This window comes from Chaetura pelagica, unplaced genomic scaffold (genome assembly GCF_000747805.2).
Source record: "Chaetura pelagica isolate M959 unplaced genomic scaffold, ChaPel_1.0 scaffold13, whole genome shotgun sequence".
In the NCBI taxonomy this organism is placed as follows: Eukaryota; Metazoa; Chordata; class Aves; order Apodiformes; family Apodidae; genus Chaetura; species Chaetura pelagica.
Genome location: NW_009954543.1, coordinates 2,875,266 through 2,888,823, shown reverse-complemented (window position 1 = coordinate 2,888,823; position 13,558 = coordinate 2,875,266). Strand labels below are relative to the sequence as shown.

The window sequence follows — 13,558 nt, the reverse complement described above, 5'->3', positions numbered from 1 at the left end:
ATCTCTCACTTGATGTGCCTCTGGCACTTTGCTGTGTGCAATTCTCAGTCACTCCCTGTCTCTTGCACCTCCAAAATTCCATCCTCAACTTCTTCACCTTCTTGTCTCCATTGAATTAGAATACTGGGTGCCCAACTGCACTTCCTTTTGACTTGTCTAATTTAGTGTCAGTAGGCATGGGTCATCTGGATGATTCCATAAATATGTTTTAAATACTTACTTGCTTTGAGTCAAAGTATGTTTCTTTAATCTTTTCCCTGATGATGTAGGGTTCTACATTCTATTCCACTTATATTTATGGGCTTTATGGACTCAACACAACACTTAGCAAGTGCCACTTTATTTTAAATGCAACCCTGGTAAATTACACTTTTATTAGTCAAGTATATTTTAGTGAGTTGCATTCATTTTTCTCTTCATGAATTGAGAAAATACTATCAGAAAATTGTTCTGAGACATGAATAAGAATGAAAAGGTGGTCACTTTGTCTTGGGGCATTCTTCATCTGTTACAGAGAGACACAGCACCCCAAATCTGAGCCTTCACTGCAATACACTTCCCTGGCTCCTGTGTCACCAGCACCACAGGATCACAGTAATAGTCTCAGCTTATTATTTAGCTTCAGACACCAGTTTCCAGGAGATCTGAAAGCAGGAACATCTGTGACGAGTCCTGTCAAAAGTCCACATATTCAACAGAGGAATTCCATCCACTGAAATACTGCATTGCAGCACAGCCTGGCTGTAGTCTGTTATTCTGCCTCTTGCAAAACCCATTTCTGAGTGCAGAGAAAAGTGTGTAACCTCAGACACACACATGGATCTGTAGCACTATAATTTGATACACCTCTCCTTCTAACTCCTGCTGATCAATACTCGTGCACTTGCAAATAACTGTGAACACAGCTAAGGCTGGACATGTACTCACCTGGACTTGGAGCCATTTTTCCCCTCCAAAGATGCCTACAAGTGTTATTTGCTTCCTCCAATTATGTTGGAATTGTGAAGTTTGGGAACTTTCCCCTATTCCTCCATCACTCACCCTAGGGCTGGTTTACTTCTAAAGGATTAAATAAACTGCTTTTTAGCAGAGTACATATGCCAGAAAATTCTCTGGAAGAGGACTGCATTGTTCTGCCCATTAAGCTGAAAAAGCCCTGGACATCTGTGATTCCAAGTCTATAAAAACAGTTACTGTGAAGACAATAAATCAAAGAGGTCTGCAAGACCAAATTTACCAGGTATTATTATTAATACTGAAAATAGACTTTAGTTCATCAAATAATCCTAGAACTGGTAAGAGCTTGGGTGCTCTCAATAAAGGCAAAAATAGTATTTTCATTAATATATATTGTTTTGCTTAATTTTTTTTTTTCTGAGTTCCAGCCGCAATTTATAACTGAAAATCTGTTGTAAGTTTACATAGTCTTGGCATTATGTATTGTCTCTGCACATCAGAAGACCCTCAAGCACATCAGGAGCTGGAGAAAATTCCCTAGATTTTGCCTATCAACTCAAGGAAAGGAAACTGCTTTCCCAGTGACATGAATCAGGCAACACTTCCATCCAAACCAGCAAATCAGAATAACTACAGGGTTTGTTTTTTGTTTGTTTTAAGATAAATAATCTTCATTTGGCCAGCAATAAATTTTTAGCTGGACAAGATGCTTTTGGTCTCCATTACTCCCTGCCTTCCTTATCCGACATTTTAAATTGTTTTGAATTTGCGAAGTAAATTCCCTAAGGGGCTGTCCTGCATTTTAAGAGACAGATTTTATTAATTGAAGACAACAAATCACTTACAGAAAATAATCGTAATGTAGGAAAGGCCTAGGCAGGGCTGTACTCTGAAAATCTCTCTGTAATTGTAGCCCTTTTAGACAGGCATAATCAATTAGAAGTGGTCTGATTTTAAGCAGTTGCAGGCTCATTACATTGCATTCCCATTTCTGTTGATGAAAATCAGTTTCAGCCCATGGCCTGGAACTCATATACAGCACTTCCTGGGGCCTCTTAGATAAACACATCAAGAAACCATTTTATTTGGATTTGTCCTTCACCCTTTATTCATTGAAACAACTTTACAAATCAAGACTAGAACAGAGAAAAATTGGCTTATAACCAGAGATACACATATATGAGTAAGATATTTAATCACATAAAAAGTATCGAGCTTCAGTTAATAATTATTCCTTACAGAACATTTAAATGTGAGGCTAAAAACATTAATTTTTAACTGCTGAGTTTAGTCTTTCTCTTACTGTGTCATGGGACACTCAGGTTCTATTTAATATAAACATATTACTCCATCATTTCAGAAGGGCTTCTGCCTGTAAGATATAAAATTGTCCCTAATGTATCTTCAAGTTTTCAAAACTACATTTCCAGTCTAAGTTCCTACTCTCTGTAGGTATTGCCTGCAATATATCATTTTAAACCTATATAGGAATGAAACTTCTAAGCAAGACAATACTAATTTACTATCCCAGAGCAGAGACAGTCTGCAAAAACAGTTGCTTTCCTTGTACAGAAATTGTACCTTACAGCATCCAGGTTTGGAACCGTCCATATGAGTTTTGAAAAATAAATTAATACACTACAGTCAGTAATCCAGCTGCATCATGGTGCAGTCCCTCAGGTTTAAAGGGCTACTCATAAATCAGAGGCATTAAAAAAAGAGGGGAGTTTTCTGGTGTGGAAAGGTCCATAAGAGCCTTTGCAAATGTGCAGCAATTGTCTAGAAACCAAAACAGACAAAAAACCTGAAGACAACTGCAATAGGAAAGAGACTGATAAAGGAAATGTAATGTCCACTAAGTAGGCAGATGAGGAGCACTCAGTTGGAATATTGGCTGTTCCTTCATAAAAGAAAGTATAAAAATAGAGTTGAAGGGTGAGCAATGAGAATAATCAGCAGCAGAGGGAAAAAAACACTGTATGAAGAGAATACAGAAAGACTGGAATGATTCTTACTACAAGGGAGAGGAACACAGAGGGTGATGATTTTTTAAAAAAGATCTATGTTTAAAAAAGGAATACTCAAATGAAAAAGAAGAGTGATGAGCCCAGCTATGGTTGAAGGGGGCTTTGGGAATTGTTTTTGTTTATTTTGTAGATGTGATAAACAGCTAGACTTTTAATGTATTGCAAAGGATAATCACTAAGGCAAACGGCATATCAGGATTTAATAAAGTTTATCTTGCATGAATAACAAAAATAAGTATATGTGTGTATGTATGTATATGTGTGTGTGTATGTATATGTGGGTGTGTGTATGTATATATAAAAACCTAAGAATTACTGATGGTAGATATAGCTTGCCCAAAAGAAACATAAAAGTCCTCTGAAAAAAACTTGTCCCTAGAGACATGCTAACCTTTATACAGGGGGTGTGACTTCCTGTCTATAAAGCTGCAGCCCTTTCCTAGTCACAGACAATGATCAGTACCTACAGAATGAAACATAAGGTGCAGCATCATCTGAAAGTTTCCTTTACTGAACAGTATATCTTGATATCTGCGAGCGATGAGAGGAATGACTCTTCAGAGGACATGAAAGATTGGACCCATCTCCAAGAATCACTGAGAACCCTAATCATCTTCCTCTGGTAGAGTGGAACCCACCTGTCCTATATTTTCTTTATTTTTATGATTCTGTTATACGGACTAGATTCTGCATCAAGCTATCTGAAGAAGTTAATTTCAGACGTGTTTATCACCAAATCATTTCCCTATTATTATCACTATTTGAACTGTGCAGTTCAAGAAAACACACAAATAGCAATTATGGAACTACTTCCATCAAAGGTCTAAGCAAAAGGAATTGGTTTTAAAATTAAGAACAGCCCCCAGGGCACGACTCTCTGAAATAAAGAACAGTTTCAATGCCTTAAATGCAGTGTTAAAATTAGTCATTAAGCATGTTAATGCAATGAAAGAACTATTCTTTAATGGTCTTCCTGGACTGACAAGATAATGTACTACTCACTTGTTAATAAGAAATGAACAAAACAGGTCCACTAGGAAGCTAGTTAGGGCTGAGCGGAAGTTGCCTAAATATGGTCACACTTGAAAGGGTATCCCCTCCTCCATACCTTTGATTTCCTTATTGTTTTCAGTATGGTTTGTATTGTTGCAACCAACACTCTGTATCATTAAACCCACTGTTATTTCTCACTTCAAAAAGTTGACACTGATAAAGAATCAAGATGAAAACAAAATATTAAAGACTATCTCAGAGTTGTTTCTTATAGAACTTGTAAACATCACTGTCTCCCTGCAACACTTTCAGGTGTCTCATGAGGGATCATCCCTGTGGCATTTGGAAAAGGCTTAAGTAGCAATATTCCACTGCTTGGATTTTGTATGTACAACCTCAGATCAGAGAGACATTTTGAATGTTGGAGGGGATCTTTTATATTGTTACCCAGTTCTAGGATTAGGAATATTGCAAGGTCATTGCTTCAAGCTTTGACATGGAGCTGTACCTCATTCTTCTCATCAAGAATCTCCAGGACTAGCTCTAGCTCTACAGAAGGTAAAATAAATGTCTCTTTTATATCAAGTACCTAAAGGACTCCAGAAACCGTAAGTACAAGTAATATGTTATTGTTTGTCCAGATTTAACAGAACTCAGAAGTTTCCCCACAGATATTCCATCCAATTAACAGAACAGTACATTTTACTTGCCTTGCTTCTGAAACTTCCCCAGGTGAGTACTCAACATCACAAGGACATCAAGATAGGCAGCTCTGGTCACCAAACAAGGATTTTGCCTAGAAAAATCAAATTATTGAAGATTAAATCCTTGCAACACCCATGCTCAGAAAAAGCAGTGAAACACACCAGCTTGGTGTGTCTATTTTCCTTAATTAATTAACTACTGATCAAGTTAGATGGCAGATGCAAAAAAATTAGACCACATTATCTAAGCTTCACCTCCTGGTCCATTCCGATCAACAGTCTCCCTAGCAGAACATCCTTTCTCCATCCATTCCACCAAATCACAGTTTATACATTTCTTTAAGATTGGATGGATCAGCTTGCCCTGGCAACTAGCATGTCTTTGTTTTCCTTATCAATAATGTATGTAACTAACAAAAAAAAGTCTTCAAGTCTTACTGTTACAATTCTTTAAAGAGAAAATTCCCCACCAGAGGTACCTATCGCATCTTTTTAATGGCCATAGTTCTCTCACTATTCTGATTAAGATCACAGAGGCATGCATGTTTTTAAAATTAGTGTGGTTTTTTTCCAAACAAGAATATTTGAGATTTTTTGTGTATAATGCAAATTGCTAATAAGCTACGCTTTGCTCTACCTCTTCAGGTTACAAGTACTAGACATTTTCTCAACACTTAGAGAAGTAAAAATTGGGTTAAAATCTTCATTCTTCTTCATAGTGTTCTCACTGTATGTTTCAACCAGGAAAACTTTTCTTAAAATATAACTTAATATGTGAACAAACAGGAAATCGAGTTCAAAACACAGAACTTATTCTGATGAGTCCAATGAGACTTGCACTAAACCAAAAACTTTTAGAATTAAGCAGCACAAGCTTAAAGTATGACTAATTCTGTTTGGTATTTCTTTTTTATTTTATCTGGCACTTCCTTGGTATGCTTATCTTGATGTTTGAAACTCTTAAAAGAAGTTTTAATTAAATATGTTCCAACAAACATTCTCAACTCTGTAACATCTTTAAAATTCAAGAAAACACTTTTTCAAGTAAGATAAGTGATCGTGACTTTAAAATGAAAGGTCTGAGGTTCTTGTGTAGCAGTTTGGCAGCTCTTTACTTCTGGAGAGTTAAGCTATGATCCTGTTAAAAAAGACAACTTTTACAAGAACCCCTGGTTCTCACCTTCAGTTATAAACTCTGTAGTAAGTCTGACTTACTTATGCTTTATTTTATGGCCTACGATATTAGGCATCTCTATAATACATAGCAGACTACATGCTACCAGGATCTCTTTTTTCAAAAGGTTTTTCCTCCTTTTGCATAAACAGAGACTTCTTAGACACTTTCTTTCTGCAAAGTAGACATGAATCCCCAGAACTTCTCCTTCTTTGCCTCTTACCACTCACCTTAGAGCACAAGAGTTAAAAACCTGCCTGCAGAGAAGATGCACACCAATAAGAACCATAAGGCACCAAAGCCATTCTAATATAGCCTATTTTTTAAAAGCTCTATTAGGAAGACTTCAGTTTTATTCACCCTAAGTGAGCCTCTCTCTTTTGTATCTTGGGCATCCAGTTGTTACCCAAGCTGTTCTCTACAAATCTGGATGAAAATGGTACCAAGAAATAGTCAGAAGGTTAGGAGCTCAGCCCACAAGAGGGTGATAGATCAAAGACTTAGAAGAACAAGAAACCAAGACAAAGAAACTCATAAGTACCCATAAAATGGACTAAAGCAGTCATGACAAATTTCAATTAAGATGAGAAACATAATGGGCTTTCTGCACTTCAGCTGCTTTGAAAAACAGAACTGACTCCAGTCAGTTCACTGGAAAGAAAATTTCCAACATACAAACTGTGTGCCTCGGGAAAAACATGGTTGACAATCTTTGCTGAAGAAGTGACAAGAGCAATACTGACATGGTTTTGTGTTCTGGTCCAGCTTTTAAGCACTTACAACTTCATTTTGAGTATGCTCATATGCATGTTTTGATTTTGAAATGAGGCTTTACTAGGACAAAAAATGCCGAACGTTTGTTCTTGGCTGGCTCCATTGCTCTGTGATGCTAGTGAATTCTCAGTTGTATGTGCCAGACGGACACAACAGGAAATTCAATTTTCCAAACCAAGACATTTCAGTGTTGTTCAAACTGTAGCAGAAACCTCAGTCTTGAAGACAATCAAACTTTGATTTGCATAACAGACCTGACAGCCAAAAATCACACAATGAATATTTCCAATGATGCACTACGCAGTACTTAAGATGACCTGTTCATGCAAAACTTCAACAATGAGAGTGGGAAAAGTACAAGACATTTCTTTTTTAACACATACTCAACTAAAGGGGTGTTCTCATAAGCAAGCTTTGAGGAAATCTGTCTCCAAACAAGAAAGTCACAGCAGTAGTAAGGGTGGGAGCTCCAAGCATCTGGAACAGAGTTCCTTTTTTTTGGTCCAAAACACAAAAATCAGTTAATTTCACTTCCAAACTGGATATTAATAGAAACAAATAGATTACATCCTCACTTCAGGTGATAAACTGTATGTGACTCTAAGAGGACAGAGCTAAAGATGGTTAGGACTCTCCTATCTAAGAGTATGTTGACACAGAAACATAAAACGGATAGCAAAACAGTATTCATACTACTACATATACATCCTAATAGCAGGCTAGTGATTTCAGTGCAGAGATCTATACCTCATTAAATTAACACTTGGTCTACATTAGCAAGTAGGTTGTTGGAACAGCAGATCTGTGAAGTCAAAATACTTGTACAGAAGACCCAATGGCCTCCCTACATACCATGCCCAGATGCATTGAAACATGATTTTCAAAGTTCACCAAAAACCAATACTGCAGAATATTTAAGCATATCTGACTGAAGAGAGGTAAAAGGCTGAATGCCCCAAGTACCGTGTAAAAGGGAGGCATTGTCACAGATTAGACCTGCCAGGTGGAGGGGAAGATGACACCTGCAACTTTTAAAAGCACAAGCAGGGAAAGAAAGGATTACTGCTTAGAAAACACATGGTCCAGTAGAAACGTTCTTCTAATTTAAGCAAGGAGAACAAAACAATGACAGGAGGAGCTGCTGTGTCCCTACTAGATCATCACAACATACCATAGAAGTGACAAGGTGACTGAAAGAACACGTCAAAAATGTTAAAGGGACTAAACATTTTAAAGGGACTACAGACATTTTTTTAAACTCCCCAAAGCTCCAATCAGACAGTATCTTCAGTAAGGGGGGGAAAAGTGCTTTTAAAAAATGTTATTTTAGGTAGGTATGGCTGAACTGTTGACAAATCTGAAAACACATGCCAGTTTCCATACCCTTAATTTTGACACGTTGTAGCAGATTTCTGGATTAGATTCTGAAAACAGAAGTCTAAACCTAGCCAATTTCTTATCACTATTGCAGAACAAGTAATTGGGGATAGAGCAGACAGACTTCTTTGCAATTCCATTTTGAATTGTGGTATGTGGATATAAAATTAGAAAAGTGTTGAAGTCATTGGCAGGAGAAAACCTTTTGTTGGTGGTTAAGAGTCTAGGGATTTTTTTTTTGAGAGAAGTTAATGGAACTAAGTAGTCCTTTTGAATTCACAAGGCTCCTGTTCAAATGCCTTTGAAGAGGCCCAGGTTAAGCACTTACAGAATAATATGTGACCGGACTAACAATAAGCTATTTGTTTTCAACCAGGAACTGCCTGGTAGGTGAATCAGGAAGCATACCCTTCAGGAGATATTCTCTCTCTGTGGATATAAATCAGAATGGGCAGGTTTAGAAGCTCCACGGGCAATGCTGCATCTCACTCTAGCTGGCTTTGGCCACCTACAGTAGTGCTGGGACTGCTCTGATTTCTGTCCTGCCTTTATTGCCTTCAAGCACCACTGACTGCAGCTTAGGTCTGCTTAACATAGAATCAATCCTAGACTCACAGCTTGGAGTTCTGCAAATATTATTTTTTAAAAGTTTGATTCACCTTTTATAGTTAAGTCATGCTGAACTTAAGGTAGTCATTGGTTTGCTTATTTTGGATGGCAGATCTGATGCAAACCAAACTGGCATTTCTTGAAGAACTCAGCAACGTGGTCACAGACCTCCTGTGTACTCTGCTCACACACACAGTTCCTACGCTGTCAGGAACACATGGCTTGACTTCTAAAATTCAGTTTCTCTTGTATGACTGTTTATTTTAAAGAGCATTAGCATTAATGAATTATGGATCAAATTACCTTCTCTTCCAAGGGAAACAACAAGAAGCAAAGAACATGGAAAGCTCACTCTATTCTGTCAGAACTCTGGGAAAGATTTAAGCAAACTAAATATGAAACCTTGCTCCTCTAACCACTAAGGTTTGCAGAGGCTCTTAAAAATAATTTCTACTCATTACAGGACACCACTTATAGTAAGATGCCAGCACACCTTTATGTAAAGCAAGTATCACAGATTTTTTATGCACAACTTTTGCAGATTCTCATTCTCTAATCAAGCCCCTAAGTTTCAGCGACATCAAGTCAGATGACTTAAAAATATGGTAACTATTTTCCCCTGGGCCACTCCTCTTTTTCCAAAGAGCATCCCATCACTTGGAAATGAGCAGCAACAACAGTAACACTTATGTAACAAATTAAATTTATTAATAAGATAAATACAAGTCACTGATTTTGAAATCAAAGCTGGTTTTGTTAATGTTTATAACTTTTAGTCATTCTAGTCAATATAAATTAAATGTTTTCCAAAGAGGTAGTTTATTTTCCTCATGTTTTACCTCATTAGGAAACAGATGTTGCAAAACTACTAGCAGAACAAGCACTACAAATATACAGCAACTTACAATACTTACTAAACATTTAACAATATAAAAATCAAAGCATATTTGCTCAAACTCTTGATGAGCACTTACAAATTTCAAATGCAACCTGCCAGTCAATGCTGAAACTTCTCTCTCATGGATTAGTTTAGCTATAGGTATCTTAATCTTAAAGATATATAAAAAATAAGCTTCTGTAAAGGTCTCAGAAAAGCTCTGTGTTTTGAGGTCTCCAAGTTCTTAGAAGAGCCTGAAAGATTTCAAATCTTTCAGCCACTCCTGCTTTAGGAATACAAGCTAATCTTATTTGTCAAATTGGAATATATTTATTTTTAAATATATATAAAAATAAATAATTATATTTATTACATAACTAACAAAATAGAATTTCCTCTTAATAATATATAATACGTACATCACAGTTCTGGTTACAGTAAAACAATACATAACTACACAGAACATCAGCTAACTTGTTTTCAGAGTAGAGTGTTTAAATGACCGTTAGCTACTTCAAATCTACATATTCAAATTGGCTACTCTCAGCTCCAGTCTTTAAAACCTGTTAACAAGATTTGTCTCATAAATCAAGCTAATCAAGTTAAAATTAGACAACTTACAAAGCTGCCTACAAACCCCTCTATTTTGTTCAAAAACTTTGTGACACACTCCTAAGCATCAGGGTAAAGAAGCCAGTGCTGGCAAGATTACTAGGTCAGCTCTTTCAACTTCTTTCAACTCTTTCAATTCGTAGTTTCCTTGTGAACGAGAAATGTCCTTATGACTTGCCTGACTGCTTTAATTTCAATATCCAAAGTGATTAATTAATTAAACAGACAGTCTACTCCTTCTCTGGCATTAAATGAAGAAGTCAGTGTAATGCTGTATGTTTTTGATTCCTTTGGAAAGGCTGGAAAGGCCTAAATTTCCTCTAAGATCTTTTCACAGCATCAAACTTATCAATAGTATTTTAGGAAGAGCCCTGTATTAAAAGAAAAAGAAAACCTGTAGTAACTAACCACCACTCTGTTCTTTAAATAACATGTTATTGTTCAAAGAATCCCTCAGCAACACTTACTAAATTGTATATTTTATCTAGCAGAATATAAATCACCCTGCTGGTGTTGAATTTAAACACTAAATTCTCCTGCTTTCTAACCCAATATTACATACAGCTTTTGTTTCCAAGAGCTAAATCAAATTGGTTTCCTAAACATCATATTCTAGCTAATACACAGGACAGTACTGCAACTGAGGCTGGAATTTCACCTTCAGCTCTAGCATAAATGTAGGCAAGAATTAGGATGAAGTCCAACACTTCCTAATGCTGGTACTTGGGGATGGGGTCTATGCAACTTCCTACTCTGAGTTTCCCAGCATGCCTTTGCCTTCCATAATCTCAACTCTTCAGGCTGGCACACTAGCTATTAAATTTTGGGTTTACAGTGCATCCTTCCCTATGAACTTCCAAGCTTACTCCTTCCTGAAGAAAGGCAAATCTCTGCAGAGTCTTCTTTCTTCTGGTGGCCAGATTCTTCTGATACACAATTCTGGCAGTAATTGTATCAGTTAAAATAACTCCTAAATGTGCCAAGAAGTGCATCTTCTGTGATGTTTGAGTCTTGATACAACCAACTCTACCTAATTCTTTGGAGATTATCCATACGGGGTTTTATCTTTGGAGGGTTTCTGATGAACCAGGCCATGCTGGCCTTGTACTGACCACATTCTACCTGTAGAGAGATCTGGAAAATTATCATTTGTCACTCATGGATGTGACAAAGCTTAAGAAAATCACACCTACACATAAAATGAGCAGCTACTAAAAGATTAAATCTTCATTGTTTTGGTTATTAGCTTTCAAATTCTGCAGTATTCTTAAGACTGAGGTTTTTTGGGGGTAATTTGTTTAGAAAGCAGCCTTCATATTTTATTATTTTTTTTCTCAAAACCCACATCTGTAGCACCGAATCAACACACACAGCCTTCCTCTTGTCTTCTTGAGAAGACAATTAAATCCATGAATAATGGATTTAATTTTTAAACTTTGTCCATAGCATTTTTAATTATGTAATACAAAACCAGCACATCAGTGAACATCACAGCCAACAGACCTACATATAATGGAAAGCTTTTAAAAAAAAATAATAATCAAGCCTACACTACCAAGTAATCCTTGTTGAGTTCCTGGAAGCACAGGAACACCCGCATAGAAATACAAACATCTAGTAACAGTGCATCTGCTTGCCTACTTGGTGCTGATGACATCTTCTTGGAGTAATTACCATGTGCACAGCTCCCTTAACTTGCCCTTTCTATATGACCAGCTCATCCTGCACTATAGCAGACATCTTCTCCAAAGGGAAAGCTGCCATTCTGGTGATTTAAGTTTTTCTACCACCACCATAGCTGGACTACTATGTTGCTGTTACTTTCCCTGGTAAAGGCAGATAATTTATCGCTTCAGAAAGAAGCTACACTAATTACTTGTCACTGTGATACCACCAAGAACATCCTGAGTTTCAGCTATTAAGAAAAATTAATTTGTGCTCTGGCTGTCCTTGGTGAATGATACTGAAAGGTTGTGTTTTGTTTCTGTTGTTTTTAGCATACCGGATTGATACAGTAATACTGTCTGTTCTCTTTTTTGTTCTCTTAATGAGAACCACATGTGATTGCTTAGCAGCATCCTAAAATACATACAGGTCAAACTAATCCCATGTGCAAATTTAATGAATTTTACACAATAACATCAGGGGTTTTGCCTATGAAGAGGTAAACTACTTAAACTCTTTTGTTTATTTATAGGAAAGCATTTTCAGATATGAATGAGGATTTATGTCCAAAACCTGTAACTGCACATTGTTCATGCGCACCCTGAATGTTTCACTGCTTGAAGGAACCATACCTTAAACAATCTTACTCAATTCTTACTACTCCCTGTATGTTCATGTTTAAGTTAGGAGTACACCTATGAACCACAGTCAAATAATGTTTTATATTATGCAAAGCACATCTTTCAATTCAGACTGAAGTTTAAACAGCTCTACTGATACCCAAAGCAAGTGTTACAAAACAAGCAATCACCAACAGCCTAAATAAACAATTTGTAGCTGTGTTAAGGATAATGTTACCAAAACTGGTGAAAGAGTGGACTTGGAGCAGCATAGAAATCTGAATTAGCCTGCTAAAAACACTTAAGATTTAAATGAATGCCTCCAAGAATACATTTATTAACAATGACGTAACTGTTATGACTGCTCTCAAAAACAAAGACGAACCAGGGTAAATTAGGCTCACAGGCCAGAAGGTGCAGGTTAATAAATTACCTTGGTGCACCTGATGTGCAGTAACCGTTCATACTGGTATGCTTTGCTTTCAGCTGGAACAGGACAACAAAAATTCCCCTTGATGTTTTGTGTAAGTGCACACACATGAATTACTGCTCTAGCCCTGCTGACAGAAAGTTAACTTTTCAATCAGAAATCTAGTAAATAGACTTCCATAGAGCCAGGCTCAGTCATTAAAACTATTCTGCAATTTTTTAACTGAGCTTTATAATGCATACAGATTACTAATGAAGAAAGTTGATTAACTGCAGTTTCAATGTGTAGGTTTTAAAGACAGATATGGAAAAGTGGAAAAGCTAGAAAACAGGAAGATGCCAACGGCAAACAGCCTTGGAAGAACAAAGTTTGTCTTGATGCAGTGAAAGAAGCAGCAGCAAGGGAACTACCTGAAGAGGGAGACCACTATGCCAAGGAGGATGATTTTACATTCTCCTTAATTGTTGCCCTCTTGCTGGTTTGAAAGTACAAGGCTGCCTTCTTTTCAACTCCCAAATAAACATCCCTCCTTCCAAAAACAGAGGCTGCTTGCAAAGCTTCAGAGAGCCATGGGCATCTGACACCTCTATCTAGATAGCCCTGCCAGTGCAACTGTTCTAATAGCTTGCTCACTAGAAATGACTGCAGTCTCTCCTAATGGGCAGCAAGAAGAGTTAGGCATATTTAGGTTAAACTTTGAGCCACAAGGTCCTGAAATCGTATCAAGGCTGCATTCCTG

The 13,558-nt window shown here is 37.1% G+C and overlaps 1 protein-coding gene across 1 annotated transcript in view; it reads right to left on the bottom strand.

Annotated features, from left to right (window-relative positions):
• THADA (thyroid adenoma associated) overlaps positions 1 to 13,558 on the bottom strand; it is a 178,090-nt gene that overhangs the window by 47,540 nt on the left and 116,992 nt on the right. The window contains exon 30 of the mRNA XM_010004965.1: positions 4,688 to 4,773. Within this exon, the coding sequence (XP_010003267.1) occupies positions 4,688 to 4,773 (86 nt within the window). The remainder of the gene's footprint in view (positions 1 to 4,687; positions 4,774 to 13,558) is intronic.